Source organism: Cnephaeus nilssonii, assembly GCF_951640355.1.
Source record: "Cnephaeus nilssonii genome assembly, chromosome: X".
Classification (NCBI taxonomy): domain Eukaryota; kingdom Metazoa; phylum Chordata; class Mammalia; order Chiroptera; family Vespertilionidae; genus Cnephaeus; species Cnephaeus nilssonii.
Window position 1 is genome coordinate 116,134,723 of NC_137071.1, and position 24,335 is coordinate 116,159,057.

Here is a 24,335-nt window from a genome sequence, read left to right on the forward strand (position 1 = left end):
CATTACCCATATACTTCTGATTTAAACACAGGAGTAACCATGCAGAGACTAGAAGCCAATGAGATAATGTATGTAAAGGTTTTTGAGAGCCATGGAAATGGCCAAGAAACTATATAAATGAATTTCATCATTATACACCCCTGATTAATCAGATACTGATCCATGACTGTTTCATTTTGTGTGAAACTAACCCATAATTAGCCCAGTAAACCCTAATTAGAGAGATGATTCCTTGAGCTTATATGGAGGGTTTGTTCTTTTTGAAGCTCTTTCATGTACATTTACTCATATGATCCTTGCAACAATCCTCTGAGGTAGGTGGAGCAAGGATTATTATCCTTACGTATTAATATTTTTGGTACACTGCATATAACTTACCAAATATTGATTTATAACTCAATACTTATTATAGGTCTTTGCACTTAATTCTTATAGATCACATAAGAATATTATCTATCTGAAAAGTTTACAGTAGAAAACCAAGAAAGGTACAAGTACAGTAGAGTACATTCTTTTTAGTAATCAAATAACAAACAAAAATCTGTTGAAAGAAAAACAGGTTTTTCCAGGTGAGTTAGGTCATTCTCTTAATCATTAACACAGGCCTTTGTTAAATTTCTACTAGGAAATCCATGCACAATGTTTAATTAATGAAAATAATTTTTAACAACATAAACTGATGAACAAAAATTGATCCAGAGACATAGAAGCATCAAACAGACCGTCAAACCTCAGAGGGAAGTCAAGGGAGGGTGGGGGAAGGGTAAGAGATCAACCAAAAGACTTGTATGCATGCATATAAGCATAACCAATGGACACAGACAATAGTGGGGTGAGGGCCTGTACTGGGAGCAGGAGCGGGCTGGGAGAGGTCAATGGGGGAAAAAGGAGACATATGTAATAATTTCAACAATAAAGAATTAAAAAACAATAATTTTTAGCAAGTTTCTTTCTACTTTAGATGAACTTTATAGGGGGGATTTGGGGTCTTTTTTATTTTTTAAACAATTTAATGTTTTTATTGGTTTTAGAGAGAGAGGCAGAGGGTTAGAAACACCGATGAGAGAGAATCATTGATCAGCTGCCTCCTGCACACCCCCCTAATGGGGATTGAGTTTGCAACCTGGGCATGTGCCCTAACCAGGAATTGAACTGGTGACCTCTTGGTTTATGGGTCCATGCTCAACCACTGAGCTACACTGGCTTGGCAAGATTTGGGGACTTTTATTTTTATTTTTAAAATATTTTTTTATTGGTTTCAGAGAGGAAAGGAGAGGGAGAGACAGAAACATCAATGATGATAATCAGTGATTCGCTGCCTCCTGCACGCCTCCTGCACTCACTGGGACCGAGCCTGCAACCCGTGCTTGTGCCCCTGACCAGAATTGAACCTGGGACCTTTCAGTCCACAGTCCGACACGCCATCCACTGAGCCTAATTGGCTAGGGCAGGGGACTTTTATTTCTAATATAAGTTCCTCTAAAATGTCAAGTGTTCATGAACATACTCCTGTTTGTTTATTTCTCAGTACAATTGTCAGTATCTGGCAGAAGCAGAACCTAATCACTGCCAAACAAAAGTCCAATATTTAATGAGAAAAAAATATTTTTGGTGCTTTAGCCAAAAATGCAAAGCCCCTTATATAAGCTAATGGAATTAAAAAGAAATCTCTAGTAACTAGTAACAGAATAAAGTTAAAGAAACACAACACTGACTTAAAGAAAAATAACTCTCAAAATAAAAGTTTATGTACCAAATGAAAATCTATAATTTGATATGTAAATATATTTTTGGAATTGTACAATTTATTGAAACAAGAATTAGATTTTGTAGCATGATCATTGTGGATATACTATCATCTCATTGTACCCTAGTTATTGTTTTTTTTTTCAAATTTATATTCTGGGAAATTAAAAGGGGGAATAATCAAAGTTTGTTTTCTCTTAAGTTCTTATTCTTTATTTGTTCTGAACCAATATTTATTCATAATACTGAAGTTAACAAGTATAGACCTATGAAAAGATTTCTTATGTTGTCATTAATTATGGTGCCTACAGTCTTGGAAATCTCAAATTAAACAGAATAATATTGGAAAAAAAACTTCTATGCAGACCAGCTCTATATAAAGCCAAATGGTTAGCCCTGGCCGGGTAGCTGTTTGTTAGAGTGTCGTCTCAATATGCCAAGGTTGTGGGTTAGAACTCTGGTCAGGGCACATGCAAGAAGCAACCAATGAATGCATAAATAAGTTGAACATCAGATCAATGTTTCTCGTTGAATTACTAGTTATTTAATATTTGTTATAAGGAAATTAGTGGATTGCAGGAAAAGAAAACTAGATCCACTGACCTTCATCTAGCCTTACTTACCTTAAGAGTTTTATTTTGGTGACAGTTAGAGACCAATATTGACCTGAGTATGGATTTATGCAACTCTGAAGGCCTTTTAGAGTTCTAAGACAGCTACATGAGTTCTCTTTGAGTCTTTTGTGCCAGTTACTTAAAATTTTCAGATCTAAAAGAGTATTCAGAACTGTTAGTTATTATGATTTAGATAGGTTGATCTTTCTAACTCTTAAATTCTATCATTGTAGGTTAACTGCTCACATTTCACTGAAGCTCTGGCTCTTTCTAGAAGTGCAGGTCTGTCTGTACAATTTCAACTGATTGTTGTTTCACTAGCAGTTATGAGTCTTCAAATACTTAATTCTTTCATTTCTGGATTGGAGTATAGTTTAATGACAATGAGCACTGTGGGGCTATTATGAACTCAGCGGTGAAAGGTCTGAAGATTGATTCTCATTACACACTTCAAAGAGTACTGTATGCAGGAAAGTTTTGTTGAAAAGTACAATCAAGGTATGAATGCAGCTGAAACCAGTTTGGCTCAGTGGATAGAGCGTCGGCCTGCGGACTGAAAGGTCCCAGGTTCGGTTCCAGTCAAGGGCATGTACCTTGGTTGCGGGCACATCCCCAGTAGGGGGTGTGCAGGAGGCGGCTGATTGATGTTTCTCTCTCATCGGTGTTTCTAACTCTCTATCCCTCTCCCTTCCTCTCTGTAAAAAAAATTAATAAAATATATTTTTTAAAAAAGGTATGGATGCATACAACAGAATAACAGATCTCAGGGGAAAGGGAGGGGACAGGAAGAGACTAACCAAAAAACATATATACATATATGCATAACCCATAGACAACAATAGCATGGGGAAGGTCTGGGGTGGAGTGGGGGTTGTGTGGAAGGCGGAAAAGGGAGAAAAATGGGAGACATCTATATAATATTGTCAACAACAACAACAAAGTAGAGTCAGAGGGGACATTCAGGGTGTTGCATTTTATGCCTTCACGTTTTGGTAGGAGAAAATACACAGGACTAGATCAGCAATAAGTTATAAGGAAAGAAATGTGAGGATGACAGTCATTTGCAGAGCAATTTGATTTACAAATTACAACCATTTAGTTTTTTGTGGATTCAGACCTGACCCCATACCATATTGCAGTGGCTTTCAAACTTTAGCCTGCATCAAAACCACTTGGAGGGTTTGTAAAAAAGATTGCTGGGTCACACCTAGGTTTCTGATTCAGCAGGTTTGAAATGGGGCCCAATAATTTGCATTTCTAACAAATTCCCAAGTGGTGCAGATGCTGCTGGTCCCTGGACAACATTTTGAGAACCATTAGGTACCCATATACCATGCAGTTAGCCTACTAACTTTCCATAAGTACCACTTTTATTCTACAGTCTATAAGCAAACTACAATTAAAATAGTGAGAACCTAGTTTAAAAGTAACTTTAAATGATAGTATCAGTTTTGAGGGGGTTTATTGATCTTAATCGTCAAATAGGGGAAGAGGGAATAAAGTTGATTTTAATTTTTAGATGCCCATTACAATTCAGTAATAACAGTGTTAAAATTCACACATTTATATAAAAATGTTCTTTTTAAAAATATATTTTTATTGATTTCAGAGAGGAAGGGAGAGGGAGAGATAGAAACATCAATGATGAGAATAATTGATCAGCTGCCTCCTGCATGCCCCACACTGGGGATATGCCCACAACCAAGGTACATGCCCTTGGCCAGAATTGAACCTGGGACCCTTCAGTCCACAGGCCGAAGCTCTATCCATGGAGCCAAACTGTCTAGAGCTAAAAAATATTCTAATCTGATATAGATCTATAAGGTAATTCAGGGAAAATGACATGTCTAGAATTTGCTCTAGATATGTCAGCAAAAATAAAAAGGGAGGGGGAGTCCTAGAAAAAACAGGATTGGCAAAATATTTATATTTGTTTTTGTTGAAGTTGAATGACGAGTTATACTTTTGTGTAAGTTTGAAAATTTCTGTAAGAAAAAGCTTTCAAAATTCACATCTTCATTGATATTCATTGAAAGTATAGTTGACATGTAAGAAAAAATGTGGACTGCATTTAAAACAAGGTTCTTATGGCCCTGGCCAGGTAGCTCAGTTGGTCAGAGCATCGTCCTGATGTACCAAGGTTATGGGTTCAATCCCTAGTCAGGGCACATAAGAACCAATGAATGTATAAATATGTGGAACACCAATCTCTCTCTCTCTCAAATCAACTAAAAATATTCTTATGGTCATCTCAGATAACATAGTCAAGGACTCAATAGTCATTATAATAGACGAGGCCTGAAATACAACTCTTAATTTAGGACTCTCCATTGTGGGCAGGAATGGGTAGGAGAAATAGTTGAAATACAAGGCAGTCCTCAGGTTATGTCGGACTTGACGTATGTCGTTTCGTGGTTACGTTGCCATCTCCCATTTATTTATAAAAAAAAAAGTTCCGTCATTTTGACATATGTACATATGTGCTTTATGTTTTTTATTATTTATTTACCACAAGCAAAGGTCAGGAATTGTTATCTTTCTTTTAATTTTTTTTTTTTACTGTTTCACTTCATTACTGCTGTGTATGTGCTCCATGTGAATGACATAGGTGCTTATTTAGGTGGGTTCTGACTTACGGTGAAAATCGTGTTATGTCGTGCCGTAGGAATGGATTTCCGACGTAATCCCAGGGCCTACTGTACCTACTTCTAAACTCTCTGCCTTTAAGGATTCTTTATTCCCTCCCTTTTTATCCCATCAGATTGCTTGCAGCTTCTGAAACTCTCTGGGTCACTGACTCTACAGACTCACAAAAATCCTTCTTTACCACCTGCTTCAAAGGGGCAGTGGCTTTTAGGTCCCTTGCTTGTTTAAGCTTTGTTATAGTGACTACTAGAGGCCTGGTGCATGGATTCATGCACAGGTGGCGTCCCTCAGCCTGGCCTGCATCCTCTCACAATCCAGGATCCCTTGGGGGATGTCGGACTGCCGGATCAGGCCGAAACTGGCAGTCCGACATCCCCCCCGAGGGACATAGCAGTGCCAAAGCAGCAGGCGGCTGGGGAGGAGCCCCGCTGCCACCACAGCTGCGCTTGCCTGCCATGAGCCCGGCTTCTGGTTGAACTGCACTCCTGCTGTGGGAGTGCACTGACCACCAGGAGGCAGCTCCTGCATTGAGCATCTGCCCCCTGGTGGTCAGTGCCCATAATGGTAACTGGTAGACCAGTTGTTCCAGTCTTAACAGTTGCTTAGGCTTTTATATATATATATACTAGAGGCCCGGTGCACGAAATTTGTGCATGGAGGGGGGGCGTGTCCCTCAGCCCAGCCTGCACCCTCTCCAATCTGGGACCCCTTGAGGGATGTCCGACTGCCCATTTAGGCCCAATCCTGGTAGGATCCTACCGGGATTGGGCCTAAATGGGCAGTCGGACATCCCTCTCACAATCCAGGACTGCTGGCTCCCAACTGCTTGCCTGCCTGCCTTCCTGATTGCCCCTAACTGCTTCTGCCTGCCAGCCTGATCACCCCCTAACCACTCCCCTGCCAGCCTGATTGATGCCTAACTGCTCCCCTGCCAGCCTGTTTGCCCTAACTGCCCTCCTCTGCCGGCCTGGTCACCCCTAACTGCCCTCCCCTGCAGGCTTGATCGCCCCCAACTGCTCTCCACTGCAGGCCTGGGTCCCCTCCAACTGCCCTCCCCTGCTGGCCATCTTGTGGTGGCCATCTTGTGTCCACATGGGGGCAGGATCTTTGACCACATGGGGGCAGTATCTTTGACCACATGGGGCAGCCATCTTATGTGTTGGAGTGATGGTCAATCTGCATATTATTCTTTTATTAGATAGGATAGAGGCCTGGTGCATGGGTTGGGGCCAGCTGGTTTGCCCTGAAGGGTGTCCTGGATCAGGGTGGGGGTTCCCTTGGGGTGTGGGGCGGCCTGGGTGAGGGGCCTGTGGTGGTTTGCAGGCTGGCCATGCCCCCCGGTGACCCAAGTGGAGGCCCTGGTATCTGGGATTTATTTATCTTCTACAGTTGAAACTTTGTAGCCTGGAGTGGAGCCAAGCCTCCTGCTTGCTCCGTGGCGGCAGCCATTTCTGTTGGTATTTATGTATCTTCTATAATTGAAACTTTGTAGCCTGGAGCGGAGGCCAAGGCAGGCCAGGGCTTCAGAAGCGTGGCTTCCTCCATTGCCAGGGGCAACCCTAACCTCCTGCTCTTTCCAGCTCCGTGGCTGCTGCCATTTCTGTTTAGATTTATTTATCTTCTATCATTGAAACTTTGTAGCCTTGAGTGGAGGCCTAGGCCGGCAAGGGAAGGCAGAAAGCTTGGCTTCTTCCATTGCCAGGGAAACCCAAGCCTCCCTCCTGCTCTCTGTGGCTGCAGCCATCTTGGTTGGGTTTATTTGCATATTCACTCCTGATTGGATGGTGGGCGTGGCTTGTGGGTGTAGCAGAGGTACAGTCAATTTGCATATTACTCTTTTATTATATAGAATAGACACTATCCCTTGGGACAACCAGGCCAATATTTGTGGGGAGGGGAGTGTTACTATGGTTCATATTTTTATATTTTAAAAACTGACTTTTTGCCCTAGCTGGTTTGGCTCAATGGATGGAGTGTTGGCCTGCAGACTGAGGGGTCCCAGGTTCGATTCTGGTCAAGGGCACATGTCTGGGTTGCAGGCTCAGTCCCCAGTGGGGGGCGTGAAGGAGGCAGCCAATCAATGATACTTTGTCATCATTGATGTTTCTATCTCTCTCTCCCTCTTCCTTCCTCTCTGAAAGCAATAAAAAATAAACAAAAAAACCCTGACTTTTCATGCATTTATAGAATTCTATAAATTAATGTGAAAATGGATGTCTCTTTTTTTTAATGATGACTTGATGTGTACCTTAATGCCTAGCACAATGGCATAAAGTGTATTTAGGCCCTAACCAGTTTGGCTCAGTGGATAGAGCGTCGGCCTGCAGACTGAGGGTCCCAGGTTCGATTCTGGTCAAGGGCATGTACCTTGGTTGTGGGCACATCCCCAGTAGGGGGTGTTGCAGGAGGCGGCTGATCGATGTTTCCCTCTCATCGATGTTTCTAACTCTATCCCTCTCCCTTCCTCTCTGTAAAAAATCAATAAAATATATATTTTAAAAACGTGCATTTAGGTTGTATTTTTAGTATTTTAAAAAGGGCTGTTCTATTTTTTTTCTGAAAAAGTACAACATATACAAAGTAATAAGATCATTTTAAAGAATAGTACTTTATTGAATACATTTTATTCACAGAAAAATAAGCTTTAATCTATGACTGCCAGATTATGCAGTGGAAAGTAATTTTCTTAGTTTTCCATGCTGATGGAAAGGTTTCTACTATATGGGGAAGAAGCCATAAAATTATACTCACAAATATAGTACTCTATCTCAAAACATTTCACACGATTATTCACAACACTAATACAATGATGTAATAATTAGCCATTCTCTCAGGTTAGATAAAGTATAACAGTAACAAAAAAATGCAAACTCTTCTAACAAAAATTACATAAAAGCCTGTTACATCAAATAAAAAACACAAATTTGTAACTAAGTATACACAAAATGACAAAATATACTTATACACAATCTGCAAACTTTAGACTTCAAAATAGAATCTTACCACCCAAACATTAATGTAGTATTGTACAATTTGAAGATATAGGTATTTAAGATTGTCCTATTGTATTAGTTATAAAGTGTCATTTAATATGTAGCAACAGCCCTGGCCAGTTTGGCTTGGTGGATAGAGCATTGGCCTGTGGACTGAAGGGTCACGGGTACGATTCCGGTCAAGGGCACATGCCTGGGTTGCCGGCTTGATCCTTAGTAGGGGGCGTGCAGGAAGCAGCCGATCAATGAGGCTCTCTCATCATTGATGTTTCTGTCTGTCTCTCCCTCTCTCAAATCAATAAAAATATATATATTAAAAAAATAATATGTAGTGACAAAAGTTATGGTATAGAAGAAAGAATAGTTGAAAAAATAAACTTTTGATACCTTCCAGGAAAGGTAGCTTGAAGTTTTTCACCTTCAAACTATGTTCCAGTCTGGGCTACCACTAATTAGCTATACAACAAAGAACAAATAACTTCACCTTTGAGCCTCAATTACCTCATCTGTAAAATGAGGGGGAAGAATTAGATACTCTCTAAGGTCACTTCTAACTTTGACCCCTATAATTCTATTATGCTGCAAATGAAATTCACATTGTGCTAAGTACTGTATATGGGTCAAATTGAAACTGATTATGAAGGTGGGAATTAGCCAATTGTTCCTATTAGGAAAGCTCACCCAAATTTGATAAATTTTTCAAGTTTTTTTTTTAAAAAGTAAATATTTTAAGGACTTGACCTATTGATTTATTGTAATTTACATTTTAACTATGAGAAACACCAAAAAAGGTGAGTAAGAGTCACTGAAAGAGTTATCACCTAACTTTTAGCTCAAATTTCCAGAGTCAAAGGCAAACCAGGAGGGTAACAGTGTTAGGAAGGGAATTAACATTTATAGCAGGTATTTTACATACCTGATCTCTTGAACTCTCATAACTGTAAGTCAGGTATTATTCTCATTTTTACAGATGAAGAAATGACAACCTCTTTTTTAAAAAAGATTTCACTAAAAAATAACTACATCTGTCAAATATTCTCTCCAGTTTTATTTCTCTAATGGAAATGATACACAACCAATCCCATTTCTCCCTCTCCTCTACCGCCTTCTCCATATGCAACACCTGAGTAATCAGGAAATAAAACAATGTTTGGATCTTAAGGGTACAATACATGCAACTAATGTTGTGGTGGTAGTCTTCCATTCAGAGAGTTCAAAGAGTTGAAAATACCAATTTTATTCACTAAAATGAAAACAAGAGAAAGCAACTACCAAAATTTAAATATTATAACAAGAAAAACAAGAAAAGATCATAATATGCAGGGTTACATTATGTACACACACTACAACCACCCTACCCCATCTTAGACCCTAACCAAAGGGAAAAAAAGCAAAACCACACACACAAAAAACAAATCTAGCAGGAAAGGCAATACAAAGCCATTAATTAATAAACTGGAATTTATAAACACTAAAGTCATTTCTTAAAAATTAAGACAAGGCTTTTAATCAGCATACCAAATTATTACAAACAAAGATAACTATTACAAAACTTGACTCTTCATGTGACTACAAGTAGCAAATTGGTGGTCACTTGGAAATCTTAGCATGAACTTCATACAGAAAAGGAATGTCTACATGTAGATACTGAGAACTATTCTGGGAAAGGGGGAAGCAGAGATTTGGATCCGGTTATATTTTTGACCTTGCAAGTGATCATTTTTTGCATAATTAGATGGGAAGGATCCAGTGCTTTTTTATAGTGTGAACACAGACAAACATTGGTAAGTCTTAAAAAAAAAATTTGACGAGAAGGTGGAGTGCTGAGTGATTTAAGAACCTGAAGCAACTGCATTTCTAAACAATTCTTAAAATAAACTTGTTAGTCACATCAGCTTCATGCATTAAATTTCACAACTCACAGGGAGAAAAAAGGTCTTGCTTAATTCTAAACACACAAGTTTTAAGAGTTTTAATGGACTGAGTCTCCCAGAACAGGAAAAGCCTTATGTTAAAACAATTCAGTCCTTGGCCAATAACTAGATTGAACTAACTACTTGACTTGGAGCAGATAGGTCCTGAAAGCACAGTTTACAAACGTTAACACTTTTCTCCCCTTGTAATTTAAATTTAAATTTAAATCTTAGACTACACATGTAAAATTTAATGGATATATAACTAATAGTAAAACAAAACCAGGACAGTCATTATTTTTTTAAATTCTCATTTAAATTTGCAGTGCAATTGAAAAACGACTATCACTTAAAGTAGTAATCAACAGAGGTTAGGAGAAAATGACGATACTCTTTCTCTTAGAAAATACAACTATAATTTTTAACGGTTTTACTCTCCAACTTTTCTCTGTAGTAAAATGCCTCATTCACCTCTACAACAGGTTGTTGTGAGAATCTTGTAATATAAAGCCTGGGTGTTCTATGAAGCATTTTAAAACTTTTATCTATATGGAATCTTACTCAAGTTTTATTTTCTCTTTAATATTTAAACAACTGTTCTTCTTTCCTTGTCAATATTTTATAATTTCCAAGAGGTTTTTAAGGATCTTAAGAGAACATTTATTTCAGAATTATCTACTACTATTACTAGTCAGGAAAATAAAAAGTTAGGTAGAGGAAAGACCTGACATTTTGTCCTATATACATCTTAATCATCCTAACGGTAAAAACTCACATGAAACTTTACAATACAAAAATGATATGATAATCTCAACATGGAAAGCCTTCACTACAACTACAAGCAGTATACAAACATGCTTCTACTTTCTACTTTTACCTACATAAGCTGACAGATGTTTAAAATACTGGGTTAACAAAGATCTTTTAGTAAAGTGACTTAGGCAGGCTTAAACTAGCAAGGATTAAGGATGAATCCTTACTAATTAATTGGAAGATCTGACACATATTTTATATTTCATTTTACAAAATCAGGAATATTTATTTTGAAACAAGAGAAGAAGACATGGTCTACCTGTCAGAAAACTACCACTCAGAAAGATTTTTCATCCACAAAGCAGGACAAACATAAAGACATTTAAATTTCACATTGGTACCAAAAAGGTTAACTGCCCTGTCTTCTTGGATTAGAAAAAACTAAAGCTGAGCAATAAGTAGTTTTGCAGGCGTTTGAACATGCCTAAGCCTTTAAATCATAAAATACTTTCTAAAAATTCTGATTACAAAAGTAACATATACTTACAAAAATTCAAACAGAACAAAATAAAAAAGTAGAAAGTGAAAGGCCCCGGAAAAGCCCCTCTGGATCCACCCCCCACCCCCCTTAAGAGAAACCATATTTAACAGTTTGGTGCATCTTTCCAAATCTTTTGTTTTATACATATACAAAACGCACACAACCTTCATTTGACTCATTTGATACACAGTGTTTTGCCACTTGCATTTTACATTTATAGCTTTGACTCTTTCCATGTCAATACACGTAGGCTAGATGGCATGCTATCATTAAATACCCTTTTAACAATGACAAAATCATCTTTTAAAAATCATCCATCCAAGTATGTATGTATAATTTTAAAATAGACAAAATCTACAATACAAAGACTAACATCTAAAAATAACCTCTATCCACCAGTGTGGAACAGTTCATTCCTTTTTCACACAAAACAAATTATGTGATTGGGGAGATTACTCTCCACGTTTACACAGAATGTTAAGCCTATTTGAAATTCGCTTACACTTAGAAGCCAAGTCAATGCACTACAAATACACATTGTGATCAGTTACAATATGATGGCTCTTAGTCTAGGGTTTCAATTAATAGAAAAAAATAGATAATACAGCTAATATTATGAAAAATCCAGAAATTAAAATTTTAGATCGGCAATTACAACACTGCAGTTTTACATTTTTCTTCTTGGTAGCAAATGCTAAATGGAATTCAATGCTGATTACTTAAATTTGGTTCACATCACACATTCAATCAGAGTAATAAGAATATAACATAGCTACTGTAGTTAGATTAAGACATAAAAATTTTTTGCTTGAAAGTAATGACTGTGTAGCACATAGGACATTTATCAACTGCTTCAGCACATTGTTTACAAGTGACCAGATGTCCACAAGGAATAAACGCCACAGCAATATTTCTATCCATACAGATTTTGCAAAGCTTCTCCTCTTGCAGGAGCCTTAGCTGCTCTTCAGCACTAATCTCTGCACAAAAAGAAAATAAATGAGTTAATTATAGACTTTCTTAGTTGTTTAAATTCATTGAGACAATTTGAACCCCTACTATGTGCCAGGTACTAATCAAGTGTTAGGAAATAGGATGACTCACACATGGTATATGCTTGCTCTTAAGTAGCTCGATTGCTAGTAGGAGAGAAGGACATGAGTGGAGACAATAAAAGTAAGCACAAAGGACAAAGTGATAAGTGCCATAATAAAGTTATCTACAAAGTGCTCGGGGACAAGATGAGAGAATAAGTTCTTCTATTCAGACTAACTGGGGAAAGCTTCATGGGTTGGCAGCTGCTGGGAGGGGGTAGTGGAAAGTAGAGTAATGACATTTAACATGACCAGCAATTGCCAGGCAGAGAAGCAAGGGTTACACAAAAGAAGTAGTGTATAGAAAGGGCATGGCTCCCAGCCCACGTGGCTCAGTGGTTGAGTGTTGACCTATGAACCAGGAGGTCACGGTTCTCCTCTCTCATCATTGATGTTTCTATCTCTTTCTCCCTCTCGGAGATCAACAAAACTATATATATATGAAAGGGCATGGCTTATTCCAGAAATGGAGGGATGGATTTGAGGGGCACTTCTGACGTGGGACAAATAGGATTTGATGACTGCCTAGAGGTGAGGGATGAGGAAGAAAGAAGAAATATAGTTGATTTCAAGACTTCTCGTGTGGCTGACAAGAGGACGGTGATGCCAATAGGAAATATAAAAGAAAGTACAGGTTTGGGATTTTCAAGATATTTTTGAGGTGTCTGTAGGGCATCTATATAAAATGTCTAGTAGGCCAATGGGGAGTCAAATCTTGAGGTCAAAAGTCAGCATTAGAGATAGAAGTTTGGGTGTCATCAGCATATGGATGGTATTGAAGTTTTTGCTTAATTCAGCCTTTCCCAAACCAGGTTTTGCAAAATATTAACACATATGCCACAAAAAATGTGTTTTGTGGTCTTATATAACTACAATTAACAATAGCAGCAGTTAACAGTAATACAGCAGTTATTACCATGTGCTAGGCACTATCCCAAATGTATTACATACTTTAACAATCTTTGTAATCACTGTATACCATGGTTTCCAAATCTGGTTTCATGAGAATCACTTGAAGCATTTGTAACAATAGATTTCTAGGCTCCATTCACTGAATCTAAAATTTTTTGGGTTGAGCCTACTGGCATTTGGAAACCACTGCTATCAAGTTCAGAGAAGTATAATATAGTTTTTGTCCCCTTTTAGAAATTCATAATGCATTTCCCTACCTAACTATAGAGTTCCTTTTTCATGGCATCCCTTTTAACAATAGTGGGGAACACTATTATGAAAACAAGTTTTGGAAATAGTGGTTTAATTTTATTCAACAGATACTGAACACTTAATTAGGTTCTAGACACTAGAGATACAACAATTATATTTATAGACCTTGGGCCCCCGATCATTCACAGACAAGTAAGGAACCCAAGTAAGCATGAAATTATAGTACAGTGTGATGATAAAAGTAGTTACAATGTGTTATGAAGAACATAGGAAGGATGGTACATGTTTGAACACATAAAGAGAAGGCCTCCTGGAGGAAAGTATACTTAAACTGAGTCCTAAAGGATGAGTAGGAATAAACTGGGGAGAGGGAGAGGCCTTGGGGGACAGGGGCAGAGGAAGAAGGGTGTTCTAGGTAGAAGAATGGCATAAGTAGGCTCCAAGGAAGAGACAGAAGAGGGCCTACAAGTCTACAGGTAAGGCTTGGGAATAGAATTTGAAGAGGAAATAGCATGAAATAAGGCTAGAGAAGGTTAGGAGGAGCCTGATTATGAAATATTTGGCAACCCATGTAAAGGAGTTTGAACTTGATCCTCAGGGCCCTGTGAGCCAGTGAAGGTTTTAACTTGGAGAGAGAGATGTTGAGATTTATGCTTCAAAAAGGTTTCCCTAGAGGTGTAAGAAAGGATTATTTAATCTACTTTTTCTTCAAAGACAACTATCTGAGCATAATCAAAACTATAGGCTCAAACATAGGGTAATTTTAAAAAACTACCTTTTTATTCATTTCAGAGAGGAAGGGAGAGGGAAAGATAGAAACATCAACGATGAGAGAGAATAATTTAATTGTCTGCCTCCCACACACCCCCTCCTGGGGATTGAGCCCACAATCTTAGCATGTGCCCTGACCTAAAATCTAATTGTGACCTCCTGGTTCATAAGTCAATGCTTAACCACTGAGCACCACCGGCCGGGAGGAAGTAAAGGACTTTATATCATACTATGTAATTATTTTTATTTTTTAAAATCTTAAAAATATATATTTTTATTGATTTCAGAGAGAGGAAGGGAGGAGAGATAGAAACATCAATGATGAGAGAATCATTGATCGGCAGCCCCCTGCATGCCCCTACTAGGGATCGAGCCTGAGACCCTTCAGGCCTCAGGCCGATGCTCTATCCACTGAGCCAAACCAGCTAGGGCTGATGTTATTTTTAGAATACTACTTACTGGGGCTTTTTCTGTTACACAGCAACTGGGATAAAAGCTAGTATTTTATCTAGGAGTTCTCAGTAAGCAACAGTTACACTGTAGTTTTCTAAAAAAACTTCTAGCCGAAACCGGTTTGGCTCAGTGGATAGAGCGTCGGCCTGCGGACTGGAGAGTCCCAGGTTCGATTCTGGTCAAGGGCATATACCTTGGTTGTGGGCACATCCCCAGTAGGGGGTGTGCAGGAGGCAGCTGATCGATGTTTCTCTCTCATTGATGTTTCTGACTCTCTATCCCTCTCTCTTCCTCTCTGTGGAAAATCAATAAAATATATTTAAAAAACAACAAAAAACAAAACAAAAACTTCTACCTGTTTTACTTCAATTAGGCCCACCTGCTATTTTGTATAGAATTAAAAAACTCATTTTTAAATGACTGAAAACATTAATGAGAGAGAAACATCATTGATTGGCTGCCTCCTGCACGCCCCCTGCAGCTGATCGAGCCTGCAACTCAGATATGTGCCCTGACCAGGAATTGAACAAGAAACCTCTTGGTTCATGGGTCGACACTCAATCACTGAGTCACACTGGCCAGGCTAGAATGAAAACATTTTTAGTGCCAGTTTTTCTTCATCAGCATTTGGAAGGAGAAATAAGCAGCAACCCTAGCATGAGAAGATAGCCGGTATCAATTACCTGCCTCTCAGTTTAGTGAGACTAAGGAGAGGTCAACCAATAAATTGCAACCCCTGCCCCTAAGAGCTTCCATTGCTTAGACCTTCCTTCCTTCACCATTCTAGCTTGCAGTCTCTGTGATAATAAGAACCCATTGACTCTCTTCCTATTGAACCTATAAAATCCTTCTGTTGCAGACAACTTGAGGTATAAAAACTAACACCTTACTCTCAAACTTAAATAGCTTGAGTTGTGGTTAAGATACAGAGAAAAATGACACAATCACTTGTATTTCTACTGCAGTAAAAGATAACAAAGTAAATTATTTATTTTACCATGGCTAAGGCAAGTAGAGCTATTACATATTTTAAATAAATGCAACTTTAGGAAAAGAGTCTTAGGCTTTCTGCTGGATCTTTTACATCAACTGATGTAATTTAAAAAATCATTAATGTTATACTGTTTTATGACTCCTAATTCTTTGAGTAATGTTTCAAAGACATCTGAAATGACTTAAAGATCACAAGGATCTTTAACATAAAAAATTAAGTAAATATTTAGGTTTATTTAGTACTACAAAATTCTCGTCTTTTGGGAGAAGTGGTCAAGAGCTTAGAGAACAATCCTATATAAAAGCCTAATATGCAAATTGACCAAACTACTAGTGGAACAATTGGTTGCTATGATGTGCACTCACCACCAGGGGGCAGATGCTCAATGCAGGAGCTGCCCCCAGCCCGCAGGCCGGCCAAGGTGGGTGCCAGCGGGGACCCCCCCCCCCCCCCATCGGCCCTGATTGCCGGCCAGGCCTAGGGACCCTACCCATGCACGAATTTCGTGCGCCAGGCCTCTAGTAATTATAATAAATGCATTTAGTCTGATACCTTTTCTTTAACCTTCAGTGCTGCTGGCAAGCACCAGAGTAGCTGTCATTCTTAAAGGAGGAACCTGCATTTTTTAAATCTTTTTTTTTCCCCTGAAAGGAGTTATATGCTTCTCTTCTACATTATTTAATACACTTTCTATATATGATGCACAGTATTAACCCTTTGCACTCGCTTGCTTTTTCTCGATTCCTGCTACCGATGCCAACCATGTCGAGTCATACTCGACATCTGAGTGCAAAAGGTTAAGGTGCCATTCATTCAAGCTCTATTTAGTAATATGACCCCTTTATATGTTTATCTCATATGAAAAGTTGCAGAACACTCTAAATCCAGTTTCAACTATATAAACTTATTCTACACACAATGATAAAAGTTAGCCTTTGTTGTTCTTTATCTAAAATAGAGCATAGCCTGGCCAGTGTGGCTCTTTGGTTGAGCGTCGACCTATGAACCAGGAGGTCACGGTTGGATTCCCGGTCAGGGCACATGCCCAGGTTATGGGCTCGATCCCCAATGTGGGGTGTGCAGGAGGTAGCTAATCAATGATTCCCATCATTGATGTTTCCATCTTTCTCTCCCTCTCCCTTCCTCTTCTCTCTGATATCAATAAAAATATGTTAAAGAGGAAAATATATAATAAAGAGGAATAGAAACCAGAGTGTTCTCTCTCAGCCATGTGAGGACACAGAGAAAAGGCAGCCATTTGCAAGCTTGGAAAAAGTCCTCACCATATCTGCCTGCACCTAGATCTTGGACTTCCCAGCCTCCAGAACTGTGAGAAATGTCTATTGACTGCCTATGGTATTCTGTTATATCAATCCAAGCAGACTAACACATAGTATTAAGGTTAATTATAAAAAAAAATCCTTATCTGTTAGATACTTATTGAAGTATTTATAGGTGAATGATATATAGGATGTCTGGGATTTACTTTGAAATACTATAGCAAAAACACCCAAACAAACAACAAAACAAACAAACAAACAAACAAACAAAAAAACACACTGGGGGAAGTAATGAAACAAAATTGGAAAGTGTTGGAAATTACTGAAGCTGGTTGATGGGTACATCAGGGTTCATTATACTGTTCTCTCCACTTTTGAGTGTGTTTGACATTTAAAAAAAATATATTTATTGCTTTCAGAGAGGAAGGAAGAGGGAGAGAAATATCAATGACAGAGAATCATTGATTGGCTGCCTCCTATATACCCCACGCTGGGGATTGAGCCTGAAACTGGGGCATGTGCCTTGACCGAGAATCGAACAGTGACCTCCTGGTTCATAGGTTGATGCTTAACCACTGAGCCATATCGGCAGGGCTCCTTGACATTGTTCATAATAAAAAGTCAAAAATTGTTTATTCTAAGGGGGATGTGAGAGGAGGGAAATGAATGGGTCACAAAACCATATTAAATACTACCCATAATGAAGTACTATTAGGTGTAACTTGTTTTTTAAAACTAACCAAGCATACCTTTCTGCAATGAAGTCTGACTTGATTCATGTTGCGTACTGTCTTTCTGAGCGCTCACTAAATCTGCAACCAGAACTTCCAGTGATTTATAGTTGCTCCCAGATGTCTGAATTTTTTCCTCCATTTTTTTCTTGATGTCTCTGAAACTGAATCCCATTCGTATAGCTTCATGTATCATAGGACTTTGAAAGATGTTATCATCTGAAATGAAAATTGGTGAGCAAAAAGAACAGAGTTTAAACAATTATTTTCATTAACAGAACTCAACACAAAGTATAGTTAAAAAGAAAAATTTAAGGAAGAAAAAATACCAAAAACAAACCAGCAAACCCAAACTACTCTGAGATGTTTAGGCACTAATGGATCACTTTCAGAATTTTACAATAACTGAAAATGCAGTGAGTATTTTGGATCACTGTGAAGTGAGATTAGGTTGTTTAAAGATTTGATGAGCCCTAGCCGGTTTGGCTCAGTGGATGGAGCGTCGGCCTGTAGACTGAAGGGTCCTAGGCTCGATTCCGGTCAAGGGCATGTACCTTGGTTGCGGCACATCCCCAGTGGGGGGTGTGCAGGAGACAGCTGATCGATGTTTCTAACTCTCTACCCCTCTCCCTTCCTCTCTGTAAAGTCAATAAATATATTTAAAAAATAAAGACTTGATAAAATAGTGCAAGATAAAGTAAAACAGGTAAGGGCTAAGTGCTTAAAAAATCTGAACATTTTCCAAATCAGATGTACGCATTGAGAACTAAGTTAAGGCACTTAAAGAACGAATGTCTTTATTGTGTCCTTAGCAATTATTTTGAAAAAATAATGGGAAATAGGGGAAAGTCTGTGACCTTGAAAGTATGAGTTTCCTATTTCTCAGACTTAGTTTCTATAGCTAAAGGGGGTGAACTAGGTAAAAACTAGGAAGCAAATAGAAACTCACTTTAACGGTACTCAGAATAGGAATACTGGTTATGTAAGAAAGTGCTAAAGAGAATATTAATACCCTCTGATTCATCAATTCCACTCTGGGTTATTAAAAATGATGCACCTATCTACCGAAGACATACAAAAGAATATTCATAGCAACATTATTTATAACAGCCCCAAACTGGAAACAACTCAAATATCCATCATCAGGTGAGAATGGCTAAGTACACTGTGGTATATTCAAATACCACACAGCAAAAAAGGACAAACTACTGCCATAGGCAACATGGATGAATCTCACAGACAGGAATAAAACATCATCTTAATGATGAACCAAAAACAAGCGATTACATAGCATATGATTACATTTATAAGAGGTTCTAATTTAATCTATGGTAATAGAAGTCAGAATATAACTTGGGGGTGGATACTGATTGGGACATAAAGGGGTTTGATTGAAAGAAACATTACATGGTAAGTAACAAAAGGTATTTTCTAGGTAGGAAAGTAACTTAACATTTGTGTTTGATAAAAATTCTGTCAGGAGGCTATAATGGAAATAAAAGAACAGTTAGGAGACTACTACAATAGCCTGGATAAAAAATAAGGGCAGGATCCAGGGCAGAACCAGTAGATTTTAGACAATATTAAAAAGGTATAATTTATGAGACCCAGTGATTAATTAAATGTAGAGAGATTAAGGAAAACAAAGAGCTTAAAATGACTCAAATTACAAAGCGACTCTGTGAATTGTGATATTATTAACTAACACAGGGAGGGAATAGAGCAGGGCTAAATTTGTCTGAGTGGTTTTCAGAGATGCTGAATTTAAACTGCTCTTGAGATTTCTAAGTGGAGATGTCCAGATCAGCTGGACACTACTGTTTCCTGATTCTACTAACTCTTGACTATTTTTCCCCAGTTTGCTTTGCTGGCCCCTTCTGCCCACCTGATTAGATATTGATGATTCCCTTCCACTGTCTCATTGACCCTCCTCCCTTTTTACAATGTCTCTGGATACTCTCCCTACTACCACAATTTTACCCTCATTTCTATGAGTTCCAGGTTTTAATATTCACCAAGTTGAATATTCTACAGGTACCTGAAGCTCATCTTGCTGAAAACCAAAAGCAAGGACAAGAGGATATCCACATGAAAAAGAATTAAATGTATCACGACTTCATATTATATATAAAAATTAACTCAAAATGGATCAAAGACCTGAATGTAAGAGATAAAACCAAAAAACTCTTAGAAAGCAAAAGCAACAAAAAACTCAGATCACCCTAGCCAGTTTTGCTCAGTGGATAGAGCATCGGCCTGTGGACCGAAGGGTCCCAGGTTAATTCTGGTCAAGGGCATTTACCTCAGTTGCAGGCTCCTCCCCGAACCAGACCCTAGTTGGGGCGTGTGCAGGAGGCAACCAATCAATGTGTTTCTCCCACATCAATATTTTTCTCTGTCTTTCCCTCTCTTCCACTCTCTAAATATCAATGGAAAAATATCCTTGGGTGAGGATTAAAAAAACACAAAACAAAAACCAAAAACAGATAAATTGGACTTCATCAAAATCAGAAACGTGTTTGCTTTAAAGGACACCAACAACAATGAAAAGACAATCTACAGAAAAGGAGAAAATATAAGAAAAACATATATCTGATAAGGAACTTATATATAAAAAGAACTAGAATATATCAAGAACTCTTGAAACCAAGATGGCGGCATAGGTAAACACCTAAACTGCTGCCTCGCACAACAATTTCAAAACTACAATTAAAGACAAAACGGACATCATCCAGAACCACAGGAAAGCTGGCTGAGTGGAAATTCTACAACTAGAAGGAAAGAGAAAAGCACACTGAGACTCACAGGAGCTACGGAAGGCAGAGGTACAGAGGTGCGCGCGGAGAAGGCTGGCAACTGAGTACTCGGCTGGATTTCTCAATCAGTAGGAAGACAAAAGCTCCTGACTGCTCTGAACTCCAGTTCCAGGCGAGATTCTGGGGACCCAGACTCATACAGGGAGAAACTGGACTGTATGGCAGCAGGTGAAACTCGAGGGTGGCGTTATCTCAGAGGTGCTTGCAGCAATTACCGCAAGACACTGAGACCCAGGGGACTCTTAGGGCAGGACTGACGGAAAGCCATTGCTGTCTGCTCCGCCCTGAGATCCCACCCCATGAAGCCAATGCTGATTGCTCTGCCCTGAGACTCCGCCCCATCCAAGCTGAGCGCAGAGGCTTTTGCATATGAATGCCTGGTCCTTTGAATTCTAAACTTACCTAACAAACTGCAGCTGAGTCAGTGAGACCCAGAACATCCAAAAGAAGGCGCAAGGCCCTACAGCAGCTTGCACTGCTTCATAGCTGGGCCTCATCTGGGCGCCTCCAAACCCCAAACAAATAAGAGGAATCTGCAGATCTCTCCATAGCTCCTGATGGGTGGCCTCAGGCAGAGGCTAAATTAGCACCTTATTGGAGATCCAAGAGCCAGTGTACCCAGTGGTCAGAGTGAGACCATCCAGATTACAACTCCTCAGATCCATAAGGGACACACTCAGGGGGCAGACTCAGTGAGCACCGAAGCCCCACTGAAACAAGTCTTGCCTCAAAAGGGTGTCTCCAGCACAGAAGTTCTCCCATCATAGACACAGCTGATTCTCACAGCCCACTCGTGTGAAGGTCAATTCCTCCCAGTGAGACCAACAACAATCAAGGCTTAACTACAACAAGACTGTGCACACAGCCCACAAAGGGGTGCACCAAGAGTGTCCACCTCAGGTAACTGGGGAGGCTGAGCCACTGGGCCGTATAGGACACCTAGCACACAAAGCCGCTTTATCAACACAGGGAAGCAGCCAAAATGCGGAGACAAAGAAACAGGTCACAAATGAAAGAAATGGAGGAAAGCAAACGACTGGATATAAAGTTCAAAACCACGGTTATAAGGTTTTTCAAGAAATTTCTAGAAAAGGCCGATAAATTTAGTGAGACCCTTGAGGATATGAAAAAGGACCAACTAGAAATTAAGCATACACTGACTGAAATAAAAAGTAATATACAGAGATCCAGCAGCAGACTAGAGGATCACAAGAATCAAGTCAAAGATTTGAAATACAACGAAGCAAAAAACACCCAACTGGAAAAGCAAAAAGAATCCAAAAAGTTCAAGATAGTGTAAGAAGCCTCTGGGACAACTTCAAGCATACCAACATCCGAATTATGGGGGTGCCAGAAGAAGAGAGAGAGCAAGATACTGAAAACCTATTTGAAGAAATAATGACTGAAAACTTCCCCCCACTGGTGAAAGAAATAGACTTACAAGTCCAGGAAGCGCACAGAACCCCAAACAAAAGGAATCCAAAGAGGACCACACCAAGACACATCATAATTAAAATGCCAAGAGCAAAAGACAAAGAGAGAATATTAAAAGCAGCAAGAGAAAAACAGTTAATTACCTACAAGGGAGTACCCATACGATTGTCAGCTGATTTCTCAACAGAAACTATGCAGGCCAGAAGGGAGTGGCAAGAAACATTCAAAGTAATAAATAGAAAGAACCTACAACCAAGATTACTCTACCCAGCAAAGCTATCATTCAGAATTGAAGGTCAGATAAAGAACTTCACAGATAAGAAAAAGCTAAAGGAGTTCATCACCGCCAAACCAGTATTATATGAAATGCTGAAAGGTGCCCTAACCGGTTTGGCTCAGTGGATAGGGCATTGGCCTGCGGACTGAAAGGTCCCGGGTTTGATTCCGGTCAAGGGCATGTACGCTGGTTGCAGGCACATCCCCAGTAGGGGGTGTCCAGGAGGCAGCTGATCGATGTTTCTCTCTCATCGATGTTTCTAACTCTCTATCCCTCTCCCTCTCTGTAAAAATCAATAAAAAATTATTTAAAAACAAACAAAAAAACAAACAAAGAAACAAAAAAGAAATGCTGAAAGGTGTTCTTTAAGAAGAGGAAGAAAAAGGTAAAGATAAAAACTATGAACAACAAATTCATATCTATCAACAAGTGAATGTAAAAATCAAGTGAATAAAAAATGTGATGAACAGAATAATCTGGTGAATATAATAGAATCAGGGCATAGAAAGGGAGTGGACTGACAATCCTCGGGGGGAAAGAGGTGTGGGGAGTGCGGGAAGAGACTGGACAAAAATCGTACACCTATGGATGAGGACAGTGCGGGGGGGGATAAGGGCAGATGGTGGGGTGGGAACCGGGTGGAGGGGAGCTATAGGAGGAAAAAGAGGAACAACTGTAATAATCTGACCAATAAAGATTTATTTTAAAAAAAGAACTCTTACAATCCTATTCAATAAAGATGGAATATGCAAATTGACCATCGCACCGCCACAAAGATGGTGGTGCCCAGTCCCCTCAGCCCTGCCGGAGATTACTATGGCAAGTGGACTGAGAAGGTTTTCAGTAAGTGTGAGAAGCAAGGGTGAGAAGCAAGCCTTGGCGGGATCGAGGGAGAGCCTGCAGTCTCAGGGCCGCTGCCGCCTGGGGAGGCCCGCAGAGTTCGGTTCTGAAACCACAGGGACCCTTTCCAGCACGGGCTGGGGAGGAAGCACCGCTGCCACCTGCCTAGTGCCAGGTCCCTGTTTAAGGAAGTGGGTCAAAGTCGCAGCCACGGGGCCTGGTGGAGCTGTCTCACTCTGGACCATTGTGGCTGAGCTCTGGCGGGGGCAGCGAGCGCTCCCAGGATCACTGTGTGTCCCCAGGATCACTTTTTGCCCCCAGACTGCCTGCAGACACCGATGTAGCGGGCGTGGGTTGAACATTTTAATGAAAATGGGACGCCTGTGCCCCGGGACCTTGTTAGGAGGCACCGGTGCTCAGGAGGGGCTTGAAGCAGAGGGCCCCGGTTTCCGGGTTGACAGCAGGACGGACCGGAGGTGCCTCCAGTCGCTGTCACCCGCCCAGCGCTAGGCCCCGGGCCCTCACTCCGGAGCTCAGCCATAGGAGGCGCTGGCCCTGGGATGTTTTTCCTGTTATCTGGCTGGAAGTACAAGAGCCAGTTGAATTAGAGTCATGATTGTAATTTAATTTTTCCAAATTCAGAGCTATTTTCTTTCCAAATACATCAGGGGACAGGAAACGTTCAAAGAACTGGGGAACCATTCCCAAATCAGGAAGGGAAGTCACAGGGTGTATACTATTGCTATGAATACAGTATTTCCTACTACTTACAACATATACAATGTAATGTATTAAATGCCTTCCTATCGCATGAAGTACGTATTCTCATAGAGTAATACTGGTAGATATGTTATACTTATGGCGGTATGTCATATCCTATCTATACTAATAAAAGGGCAATATGCTAATTAGACTGGAGACCTTCCGGACAAAGCCATGGTGGCGGCACCGAGGCAGAGGTGGTTGGGGTGATCAGGCCAGGAGGGAAGGGCAGTTGAGGGTGATCAGGCTGGCGGGGGCGGGGGGGGCAGTTGGGGGCGAGCAGGCCGGCAGGGGGGACCAATTGGAGGCGAGCAGGCCAGCAACGGGGGGCAGTTTGGGGCAAAAAGGCCAGTGGGGGGGCAGTTGGCGTGAGCAGGTCGGCAGGCAGAGTAGTTAGGGGCAATCAGGAAGGCAGGCAGGTGAGCGGTTAGGAGCCAGCGGTCCCGGATTGTGAGAGGGATGTCTGACCCCTGTGGATTCGGGCCTAAACCGGCAGTCAGACATCCCCTGAGG

General features: G+C 40.1%; 1 protein-coding gene across 4 annotated transcripts in view; it reads right to left on the minus strand.

Moving 5' to 3' along the window:
• Positions 1-7,595: 7,595 nt before the first annotated feature.
• XIAP (X-linked inhibitor of apoptosis) overlaps positions 7,596-24,335 on the minus strand; it is a 52,561-nt gene continuing 35,821 nt past the window's right edge. For all 4 annotated transcript variants that reach the window (XM_079765081.1, XM_079765080.1, XM_079765082.1 and 1 more), the window contains 2 exons: positions 17,712-17,912; positions 7,596-12,186 (listed from right to left, as the gene is read on the minus strand). In XM_079765081.1, the coding sequence (XP_079621207.1) occupies positions 11,993-12,186; positions 17,712-17,912 (395 nt within the window). In that variant the 3' untranslated portion in view covers positions 7,596-11,992. The remainder of the gene's footprint in view (positions 12,187-17,711; positions 17,913-24,335) is intronic.